The 12,197-nt window shown below is 32.9% G+C and overlaps 1 protein-coding gene across 3 annotated transcripts; it reads left to right on the top strand.

Moving 5' to 3' along the window:
* Window positions 1-931: 931 nt before the first annotated feature.
* Window positions 932-8,595, top strand: LOC18439419 (TATA-binding related factor (TRF) of subunit 20 of Mediator complex). 3 transcript variants are annotated; one of them, XR_016053765.1, is made up of 6 exons: window positions 998-1,114; window positions 2,320-2,462; window positions 2,581-2,759; window positions 6,764-6,925; window positions 7,415-7,504; window positions 8,296-8,595. XR_016053765.1 is itself a non-coding variant. In XM_006849584.4 (5 exons), exons 1-5 carry the CDS (start codon window positions 1,101-1,103, stop codon window positions 8,518-8,520), a joined length of 651 nt encoding a protein of 216 aa, XP_006849647.1. In that variant the 5' UTR covers window positions 932-1,100; the 3' UTR covers window positions 8,521-8,595. The 3 variants fall into 3 exon arrangements, 2 of the variants coding, with proteins under 2 accessions (XP_006849647.1, XP_088720410.1); XM_006849584.4 differs by lacking the exon at window positions 6,764-6,925 and having other exon boundaries at window positions 932-1,114; XM_088864284.1 differs by lacking the exons at window positions 2,581-2,759; window positions 6,764-6,925 and having other exon boundaries at window positions 992-1,114.
* Window positions 8,596-12,197: the final 3,602 nt, after the last annotated feature.

The following is a 12,197-nucleotide window of genomic DNA, read 5'->3' as shown; positions in this document are numbered from 1 at the left end:
GGTTTCTATAAGGTTGCACTTTTAAACAAATCTCATTAAGGAGCATCTCTAAATTTTATTATAACATGTAATTTTGGTGTAAAATTTTTTTAGGATTATCGTAAAATCTATTTTTTAACTAATTATCAAATTCTAAACTCTAAAAATAATTAAAATCAAATAGATTTATAAATATATGAAAATCTTAAAAATAGACAGTCTAGATAATGTATTACAAAATACATTATTTTTGGGACTCAAAATCTTTTTCTTCTTTCATATTCATACATCTGGTTGTAGAGATGAAAAATTATAGGGTTTTTCAACCTTAAAACACCTTTTTATGATAGATTTTTGGGTTGTAATTCTACATTTTGAGGTTGCAACCTTTTATATATATATGTTGGGCAATTACAGGGTTTTATATATATGTTAAGCAACTTTTTCTTATAGATTATAGGGTTTTTCAATATTAAAACAATTTTTTCTGATAGATTATAGGGTTTTTCAAAATTAAAATAACTTTTTCGGATAGATTTTAAGGTTATAACTCTACATTTTTGGGTTGTAATTCTATAATAGTTGGGCAACTATATGTAACTATAATGAATAGTAATATAAGTGGAATCTCAGTCGTCAAATCTTCATCATGTGGTTCAGAATGCATATCATCGTTAATTTTTTTTCTATAAATCTGATTAAGATTAAATTTTGAGTGTATATACTTAGTACTATTGCGCATCATATAAAAATATAAATAAATTATTTTCAATTAGTTAAAATTATCAAATTATCCTCATCATTTTTAAAAGTATTTCGATTATTTTATATTTTAAAAAACATTTTTATATATTTTTAAATTATGGACCTTATTTTTATATATTTTTTATTTTTATATATTTTTAATTGTACGTCCTATTTTTATTACATCCACACGGATGCTTGGTGCATTGGGTCGACGCTAATGTAGAACTAGGTCCTCGAACGCACAGTACCCTTTCAAGAGGGAGTAATTAGGTAGTCTATTCTCGCGGGAGTATAATATCTTTTGGCTTTTCTCTTATATTAACCCCACAAATTCAAAGTGTCGCTCCCCACTCGATCATGTCTTAGCAGTGAAAATGCCTGTGAAATGGTAAGATCTCTCTGAATTCATGGCTACGGCTTTGCTCTTTTTATATATGATCACATTACAAATTTGTCAGAAAATGAGACATTCACATGACACTGATACTGGATTCTTGGGTTTTAGGGTTTGCGATTCAGGGTCTTGATTTCAGGATTTGGAGTTATAACTTCTAGGGCATTTGGCAGAGGGTTTAATGGCTTTGGTGTACAGATGCGATAAATTGTGTTTTGATTGAGAAATCTATGGATTAGGCATGCTTCTTTTAGAGTTTTAGGGTTTTGGGGTTTGATTTCAGGGTCTGGGTTTTCAGGTTTAGAGATTAGGAGTGCAACATTGATAAATCGAGTTTTTTGGAGCCATTTTTCTATGAAGCTCTTCCTGCTATTTGATTTTTTTTAGGGTTTAGACTGTGGGTTTATAGTTTGGCGTAATTTCAGAAAATTACCTTCGTGTTGAGAATCATTATAGGTTAGATATTCTGTTTCCTTTTTTTTTTTCAGGAAATTGATTGCGCAATTGAATTGGTAAACCCCGTTTTCTTGTCATTCATTTTATGATATTTCATCAAAATCCATGAAAAAATTACTTACATTGACAATATGTAGTACTGTAGTGGTGATTTTGGACTCAATATGGTTTCTCTAGAATGTTGCAATTTTTATTGAAGCCTTAAATGATGCCAATTAATTTCTATCCGCCATTTTTTTCATAGGAGTTGGTGTTTAGTTTCTCTCCATATGTGTAGTATGATAAAAATTACATAGTAAACAACAGGATTGAAAATAAAAAGAAAAAAAGAATTTTCTATCTTGATGATGGATCACCTTAGAATTTGTTGACTATCAGAAATTTTTTCAGATAAGTGTTGAAGTTCTGACTTATTCGAGATAATAACCAAAGAACTATGATGTGATTGAGATGGAGGGATTTGGGATTGGGCAACATTATTCTTCAAATTTGTAGAGATTAATAGAGTAGAATTTTTTTTCTGATGCCCCCGAAGTGATTATCATCCTCTAAAATTCTTTATGTTTCAGTTTCAGTTTGTGGACAGTGTTTGCATTACTGAATATAAAGGATTGGGGCACATCTTTCCTTTCCCAATTGAAATAAGATGGGTTGCTCAAATAGTTTTATAGAACAATTGCTATTGTTTTTTCTTTTTTATTCCATTTTTTAAATTATCACATTGAGGTTAATGGGAATTGCAGGTTGCTGCACTGGCAACCAAATGCCGGAACTACCATCAATAGTCAAGTACTCACAGAAGTTTCCCAATGTGTTGAGGGTATTAATGGAATCAAAGGAGGGAGATGGAAATCCACCCTCTCTATATACAAAGCCATTGCTCGAGGTATCTCCAAAATCCTTCAAATTATATATTTACTATTATTTTACCTCGTAAAGTCATTCTCAATGTATAGAATATGTTTCATTGGGCTCAGTCTATTTTTTTTCTCTTTTTTGCATAGACCTAAATGCCCCTCTTGAATGTGCCCGGGATTTCTTGGGCATTTCATTCCAAGAGCAACCCAACAAGCATTATTTCATCCTACGTGGTCAGAGGCTTGTGCTTGAGGCAGATTCTAACATCCAGTCGATAATGGAGAAGTTGCAATCATATAGGACCCGAATATCACTCAATATTGAGGTCAGCTATTGAGATTTGGGGTCGTAATATTTTGTTTCACCAATCTATGAAAACAAGGAATAAGGTGTTCACTGCACATTGGGTTAGACAATTAGTTAAAGTTCGATATAGCAAACATGCATTTCTAAACATCTAGTTATAAATAGTGTAATTCGATTCACAAGAAAGATAATAGGTGTTAGAAATAATAACTAGTTCTTATCATACATAGGATTTTAGGATTGCACTCATGCTAACTTTATTTTATTGCATGTGTTGTATATATTTTTTATTATTTTTTATTAATAAAGTTACATATTATTGGTGACATTATCCTTCCATTGAAATATTACTTTTCTTGGCTATGATCCTGGTATTTTCAATCAAAACCCAAATCTCTACCACAATGTTTTCTTGCCATGTAAGCAGGTTACCACAATATAACACCCTAGCTGCAAAGGATTTCCTTGATCTCTCATACAAATATAATCTAACAAATGATTTAATTTTGTGTTCCTGCCATATCTATCTACTATTACTAGATATTTATTGCCATTCAGTTTCTCCCTAAAGATGATCTTCTTTATATTTATAAAACTATTTTTGTCTTCTTTCCACTCCAGAGACCGAAATATTCAATTGCAGGTATCTAAACACTAACTTCCTTATATGTTATTTCTTTTTCTCTCTTGTATTCTCAGTTTTATTACAGTTTATGAAATACATGTCCCTCCATGAAATGAGTTTTGATCATTTGGGAAATTTTTTTGCTCTCCCTAAAATTGATGTAACCGAGTAGAAATTTGACATGGAGATTCCAAAATATGAGGTGTGGATTTCCATATTTTGATATTAGATAATAGTTCCAATTAATAACACCTTTGCTACTATATGGGATCGCTATGATGCAAAAAGCAAGATGAGTATCCTGATTATGGGAACAATGGTGAGCTTCCATCAAGAGACGTCTTGGATACTTACTTCTTTAGGTTTGCTCAGTTCTTGGGTTTGCACATGTGGATTAATAGCATTTTTTATGACTAAGTATTGTGTTTTCAAGAGGAGGAATCCTACTAAGCTTTCAGAAACAGAAAGGGGGACCCTTATCCCTGTGATTTGGTTACAGAGTGTGCATCTTGACCAAGCTTTTGGCAATCTTGCTAACCCATGTTGAGAGGTTTTTCAACAGAAGCAATCAGCATTCTTTAGATTTTCTAAAAACTAAATGGTTTGTTGCATACTTCATTAGGTTGCTAGAGGATGATAAACCTGCTTATTTGGTCAGTAACTTTAGGTTTTTCTGGGAAGATCAATGGCCTGTCTGGTCAAAAGTTGCAATAGTAATGGCAATGATAGGGATTGGCAGGGAATTTCGAACCAGGTAGTTTAGCATTCTCTAGGACATAGTTTAGTGATGGGATCAGATATAAGGTAGGGATGCAAGTAAACTTCGATATCTTGATGGATATGATTGGGATCCGTGTAAACAAGGCTCCGAAGCTGCATCATCTTGGATTCCATCTCTGTCGCTAGTGTGTGAATACATCGTGAGTAGGGGTAAAGAGTTATTCTGGTGCCCAAGTTTTGGAAGAACTAGAGAGGTCTGGAAAAATAAAATCTGGTTTACTTTTCAGATTGTCTAGAAAAGAGAATATCTTTGAAACAGAAGATATTGTGTAGTTAGGTTGTCTAGAACAGAATGTATCTTGAACAGAAGGTTGGATAAGAGAGTGTGGAAGTGAGACAAGACCAGTACACTTCCTGGTTTTATAGTTTGCTGTGATCCTTCACAGAAGGGTGTTAGGCTCTGTAGACTGCTTTGTGTGAGTGTCCCAGTCCCTCCTTGTGCTCAAACTTTTGGCTGGTTGGCCATGATGGACAAGATTCTAGTGATGAAACATCTCCAAAGCCTGGAATTCAAACCCCAAAGTACGCCTAATATTTTGGGAGAGTGGAGACTGAGGAGAATGCAGACCGTCTTTAGCTCTTCTGTTTGTACCTCGGGTGTATACTTCTTGAGCCTATTTGAAATGGCTTGGTAAGGCAGTTCATCATTTGTTTTAGTCTGCAATTTTTTCTATTTATTTGTCATCGTTTTAATATTTTGAAGAAGTAACTAGTGGTAGTTCTAGCTTTTATTGGTGGTACTTTCATTACAATTTATCAAGTATTTATCTAAAGAAATGGATCATGTTTGTGAAATACTAGGGACATGAATTGTTAGAGAGAGTAGGCGGGATGTATTTCTGGTCCAGTGCACCATTCATGTAAAGATTCATTTACTCTGGAAGATTTATTCCTTGTTCCCAGGGGATTTTCAAGTGTTTTTATAAGTGATATTATGCAAGGATAATGTATGAGAGATGTAGTGATTACTTGGCTCTATTCCTCAAGGAATTCAAGGGATTGAGGGCTATGGACCTTATCCAAGAATGGAAGACATTAGCTTGTAGAAAGATTTCGAGTGCTACCTAAGCGCTAGATGAGGAAAATCTCCAAAGGCTACTTGAAATTCAACTTCGCTAGTCGGGCCTCTCGGAACCTTGACTAGACTAGGATGAGCATTGCTAATATAATGTGAAGACAGGCTTCTTACTTCCTTTGTTTGGAAGTTGGCATCTGCACTTCTTGTTGAAGCAAATGCAGGGCCTTATTGGTAGATTTTAGTTTTTTCTTGCAGTTCTTATTGGGCCCACTAAAGGTGGAAGGTGATTCACTTATATATTTGTTTGTTTTTTTTTATTTACTGATAAAAGTGACTCATTTAATGGTGTTAAATTAGTATAATTACAGTACCTCTAGAGTGTCACCATTAAGAAACACTTCCCATGTTAGCAGACAGAGGACTTGTTTTCACTCGTGATTTTGGAAGCTAATGGGGGAGGCAGATACCAGACAGACATCGTAATTGGAAGAGATTTCCTATCCATTTTGGATGCGTTCCCATTCACAAGAGATGTGCCAGGTATTTGTCCTTTGGTTACATCTTTGCACTTAATGTTCATCTATGATGTGCAATCATACTTGTTGAATACATCATTGTATGTGATCAAAGAGGGGAGATGAAAAGAGAGAATTCCAAGCAGAGAAGTATAGGCGGATGGGTTAACACATCCGGAGAATTGTGAAAAGGCTTCAGTTGATGATGTAGAGTCAAGAGAAACATTGTTTAGGAAATTAGGGTGGGAGGTAAGGCTGTTTTCTTGTCTAATGTTATTGTGGACCCTTTCATCTAGCTCTCTCAACTGAGGTGCTTGTGAAGTATGTGATGAATGCGTGGCCTTTTAGAAGGAGCGTTGGAAGTTTGGGAAAGACCATTCTTAGTGGAAGACATGTCTTTCTTAGTGAATGGGATGATGTCTAGATTATATGGTTTTGAAGCCAAATAGAAATAGTAGCCATACGCCATTTATTTTTTGGGCATTAGTGGTGTTTTGATTGAGTCTTTCAAGGATTTTTGTTCTCAAAAAAGATTCTCTCAAGGATTTCTTTCATTCATGGTAACCCACCCCCCCCCTCCCCCCTCTATAAGGGTGGGGAAATGGGAACATTTAAAAAATGGATTGGTGACACAGATCACCCCACCGGATATCCGATCTGTTTTGGTGGATCAGCAATCCGGTTTTATTGAACCCGAAATTTAAAAAAATTAAGTGGTGCCAGTTTTGGCCGTTTCTATGACAAAACCGGTCAGTTTTATGAGAAATTAAAAAAAATAAAATAAATTAAGTGGTGCCGGTTCTGGCCGGTTCTGTGACCAAACTGGTCGGTTCTGTTATAGATCGGCCCATAACTAGTTGATTCGTGGCAGGGCACCGGCTGGTTCCCAATATTTTATGGAATTGGGATCGGGATTGTCCAGTTCCTATCTGGACCACCAATTTTTCTAACACTGGGTTTGATATTAGTGAGGAGATTGTGAGTTGGAATTCCTCAGAATTTGGCATTTTTGGGTGAGAACAGTTGAAAGCAATTGATATTAATGGAGTGTCATCTGATCTCTTTGACCCTTATATGATTTGTAGGGGTGGACTTTCAATCTGCAATAGAATGAGGATATGTATACCTAGATCGCCAACTGATTATGCTGAAAGGCCTCCATTGAACACCACCAAATCAGCCTGCACCTAGTAAACCCTCGTCCTTATGAAGAGGAAAAAGTGCTAGAATGCCCAAGTCAAGTGCCGGTATGTTTGAACTTTTTGGTAGTTCACTGGAAGGATTTGAACTTTGGACATAGTATGGCAAGTTTAACACCTTAACCAATGAAGCCCAAGCCCAAATCCTAAGGGTGGCTAGATTTACATCATATACTATTACTTTAACCTTTTATATTTGTGCTAGAAAACATTATATATTTTGAAACAACCATAGCGAGAGCTTTGTGCTTAAACTGTGGCTTGTGGCAGTTTTGATTATGTTTAAACGATGGCCCGTTAAGTTTTGAAGCTTTTTATATCTTCACGAACAACCAACAAATCAAGAAATAACGGACGCTTATCGGAAAACTTTTTCCTTTTCAAGGTGGTTCTTATACTTAATATGCATTATTTCAACCAAATCTCACACCTCTTGTCGCTGTTTTTTGTCCAATATTCTTATTAGTGTAGTGATTTATGGATCTCCTATACTTGTTAAATCCTTTACCTTTTTTGTTGTTTTGATTTGTTATTCAGGGATTTCAATATCAACTTGGTGACTTTCTGGTGAAGATGGGAAAAGTTGTTATTACTCATTCTGAGAATTTGAGGGGCATTGTTATGGAGGTACTCATTTCCTGTACCATCTGTTGAAGTATCTGGTTATTTAGATGAACTGATGAATCACTCCCTCACCCTGTTTCTGAGATCTCACTATTTTGGTTTTTATTGTGTATGTTTGTTTTCTCACCTTGAATTTTATTTCGACCTGAATGTCAAAAGCTCTATTTTCTCCACTATATTTAGGCGTTGCCTCACTCTACATACGAATGGGGAAACCCAACCTATTTCTATTCACAGAAAAACAGATGCAACATAAATATCTTAGAACCAATTATCGAACACCTTTTAAATTTTTTGTTTTCAAATTAATAAGTTGCACAACATAAATATTTCATAACCACTCCCAATCATGAAAATTGAAGTATTATAATGGCATTTGTGTTGTTCATTTCTACTGATTACAAGAATCTCATCATTTGTTCTGTTTTTTTCTCAGGGAAATTTATCAAAAGACCTATGAGAGATGAATTATTAAGCACTTTAACCATGTAGTTTGATTAAATATATCAAAAAACCTATGAGAGATGAACTATTTAGCACTTTAACCATATAGTTTGATTAAATATATCAAAATACCTATGAGAGATGAACTATTTAGCATTTTAACCATGTAGTTTGATTAAATTTCAAAATACCCACAAAAGACACATTATCATGCATCAGAATACTGACAAATGTGTATTATTTGAAATAGTGCATCTCTCATGGGCGTTTTGATGAATTTCCTTTCTCTTTATTTGAAATAGCTATTATAATTTGTGCTATTGATTTGTGAATTTGTTCTTGGTTGACAGGTTGAGTACCTACCAATATCGTCTTTGGAGAAATCCCGTCAAATAATGGAAGAGTTTGTTGATATATGGCAAGAACTTGTCTCGAGAAAGTCGCTTCCTGGCCATTTTATGCACATCGAACCAAATTTCAGTGAATACGGCCTGTCAGATCCCTATAGCTTCCAACACACAGCAGTACAGTATGTCACAGTGATGATACAACTGATGGCTTCTGTAAGAAATTGAAACTCTCTGTTTTGGAGAGAAGCTATATTCATCATTTAAATCCTAATTAACTTCCCATAATTTCCTGATAGAAAATCTTCCAAGTGATAAAATTGGTCCAAATTTTCTAAATTTCCATGTCATTCAACTCTTTGCTAGTCCACAAGTTCGTGAAAACCAACTAAAAAATTACTCAAACACACAATGATCAAATATTTAAAAGTAATATCTCTACTGATAGATTACAGGAGTACAATATTGAAAAAATATATATTTTCTTTAAATTTGTCACTAAATAATATATGCAAATGAAAATATTAATTTCTTAATAAAACCTTAGAACAGAGTAAAATGACATATCTGTGATCTACATGTGAACACATCTGTTATTGTATAAACTGGATTAATATAAAAGAAATAAGAGTTAAAAATATTAAAAACGTAAAATCTGCATCATGGATATTGTGATTTTGTCATCCAGAAATTTCAAATCCCTTGTTGTAGGTAGTACAAATTATTTTTAACAAGTAAAATGATGACCAATATTATTCATATTTATTTATTAATGCATAAAATATAAAATTAGGAATATCTTTTGTACATGGAGGTCACAATCATTATTGTCTATTCAATTTCAAAATGGGTGGTTGTAAGTGTTATTGAATAGACCATCCAATTTGACATCTGATGAGTGTAAATAATTATGGCTTCAATGTACAAAGGATAAATGATTCGACAATCTTATATATATATATATATATATATATATATATATATATATATATATATATATATATATAAATAAAGGCATCTACAAAATGCCTGTAGGTGAAGTTTTACAGTACTTCATTTACACTTCATTTCCGTCCAAAGTTCATCCTATGATTATTGTACGCGTTAGATTTTTCTAAAATTTAGGGTGTGTGTACATATGATTAAATTGCAGCAAACTAAATTATTAAAAAAATAATAGTCATAAAATAAAATGATAAAATTACCCTTGAAATTTTATAGGGATGTTTTGTGTAATTTTTATCATTCAAATTATTTGTTTTATATTTTATTCATGTGTATCTCACTAACGTATACACTCTTACAAATTTTCAGATCATTATGATTTGAAAAAAATTAAAATTAAAATTAAAATACTATCAGACATCTTTCACCATGTGATAAATTTTGCACGATAAAAAATCTATAAGTGAAGAACGGTAAAACTTCATCTATAAGCATTTTGTAGGGTTTTCATATATATATATATATATATATATTCAGCCCTACAAATCGAATTTCACTCCTAAAAAGGTGCAAAGTAAGTGTTGTGCTTAGAAGCCCTAAGACTCGAAAAGCAGGACTATAACAACCTTAACCATTCAACGAATAAAAAACAAGAAAAAGAAAACCGCACAAATAATTTACATGATTTAATTTATCATACATGTGACATTCATTCTGGGGATCCACATTCATAGTTACATCCCACTTTGTTCAAGTAGCCTGAACCAATTTAAACTTTTTCATGTTATTAGCGACATGTGCATTCATAGTTTTTACCGCGGTTGGCACATTAACAATACGATGCATGTGTCCAACATTTCATGAGACTTGGAAATTTCTTTTACTTATTCCTTCTTGAAATGTTGTTATAAAATATTTGTTTCCTGAAATCGCACATTGAGGGCATTTTTGACTGGCGAAACTTTTGGGAAGTGGAAGATCCCAGTGCCCCAACTTGTGCACTCCTGCATTTGTTACGTGGGAGCCTTCGTTGCTGTCTATTTCCATGCTAAATAATGTAAGGGGCGGCTTCCACCTTTGTGGAAGAGGGAGTTTTGGCATACTGATCTTACATGTGTCAAATAATTCTTAAATGATGTACAGATATGTTTTGTCAATCTTAATATTTAAAAATTATGGTATATTAACGTCTACATTAAATAGATTGGATAGAGTTTAAATTATAGGATATCTAGTAAATTACTAGAAAATGGGTGTAGAAAACTTGCTCCCCTTGTGCGTCTTTTAGCAAGAGGTATTTTATATGAGGAATGAGGAAGTGCAACAGTGTTAAGGATACCAATGCTTTGTGCTACCAAGTATTATGAAGCAACAATAGAATACATATATGAATGAGGATAAGGGTTCTCCTTGTAATGTTGAAGAAGGCGTACCTCTAATATTTGTTTGGGGGTGTAGTCCTCGTGTTGGAAACTTTAAGATGCCTTAGAAATCTATCTTTTCTAGTTATAAAATTTAAAATTTAAAAAGTGGTATAGATCAAGTAGATGTATAGACTTTTGAAAATTGATGGTCCAGATACGTAATACGAGATGTAATATTTTTAGTACTTCAAATTTTCTTTATCTTCATATCCATACATTTCGAGGTTAAGATGATCAATCAAAGGGTTCTCCAATATCATAATGTTATTTGTTGGAAGACTTTTTAGGTGCACTAATTATTTAAAAATATATAAAGTTACATATTTTACATTGGAAAAAGGTTTACATAAGGATACAGCCTTACATATAGAAGTAAGTAGAAGTGAGGTTGTATTAATCTACACTATTTGCTTTATTTTGAGCTGTATGGATCTAACACTCTAAAAAGACGTTACTTTTTTTATACTATTTTAAAAGATATGTCAAATCTATACTGTCCAACTAACTAAAATGAACGGTATAAAACACTGTAACCGTACTTTTAAAAGATTACTGGTAAAAGTAAAGTCCAACTAACTAAAATGGATGATGTATTTGCTGATAAAAGTAATGTTGTCGGCTTATACAAATTGCACCCTAGATTTGGATTATTTACAAAGTAATAACTTTTTATAATATAATAATAAAAAGAAAGTATCACAATCCTAAATTCTACTAAGAAGTAAAAAGATTTAAAGACTCGGGATAGATAGGAGAATATGTTAAACTTTATTTATTAGCACATATTGTGAGATTAAAGTATTTTCATAGCCCTTAAATGGGCACGTATTATTTCAATAATTAAAATTCATAATTTTTAATAAAAAGGAATGGAAAATTATAATAAATTTTTTATCTTAACTTTGTATATGCATAGAAAATTTAAATATTAGAAAACCTTACTCTTTTTCTATATAAAGTCGGCACAGTTACCATGAACTTAGAACTGGAAACCAAAAACTCATCTACAGGACTACAACAGTGATCATATATGTTGATTCCAACGAAAGTTTCAACCGAAATCTTCCTAATTCAACCGAAGGCAAAATTTCGGCACCGAGCTGCAAGAAACTTGATAAACTAGTTCATATATTAATAAATGTATTTAAATAGGCAGGAGGGTGTGTGGATAGCCCTACTTTTGTTTGAAGCTGCCTTTGATCTTGGGAAAATCAAACACAATATTCTTTTTATAATTTATTCACCATAAATAGAATGATACTAGATCTTATAGTCTAATGATTTTACATAACCCAAGAAACATATTTGTAAAATAATACTAAGCCTGGTTTGGAGCTGCCTTCAAAACTTTGTAAAAGGTCTTGGTGCCGAATTACCTCCCTTTAACCTTCACCAAGAAATAAAGAAATATGAGAAATGGAATAAATAATCGTATATGATCCAATATTTTTTTATCACTTTATTTTCTTTTTATCACTTTTTTTCTTGTAGGATGATATTAGATCTAAAAATTCTAATGATTTTACCTAACCCAAG

Source organism: Amborella trichopoda, chromosome 4, assembly GCF_054954075.1.
Source record: "Amborella trichopoda isolate Santa Cruz 75 chromosome 4, AtrichopodaSantaCruz75HAP2 v2.0, whole genome shotgun sequence".
NCBI classification, from domain to species: domain Eukaryota; kingdom Viridiplantae; phylum Streptophyta; class Magnoliopsida; order Amborellales; family Amborellaceae; genus Amborella; species Amborella trichopoda.
This window is presented reverse-complemented; position numbering and strand designations above follow the sequence as displayed.

Bases quoted from the DNA above. Each gene is read 5' to 3' on its own strand.
- LOC18439419 (XM_006849584.4), top strand. The intron at 2,463-2,580 runs GTATCTCCAAAA...TTTTTTGCATAG, and splicing joins ATACAAAGCCATTGCTCGAG to ACCTAAATGCCCCTCTTGAA. The intron at 2,760-7,414 runs GTCAGCTATTGA...TTTGTTATTCAG, and splicing joins GAATATCACTCAATATTGAG to GGATTTCAATATCAACTTGG.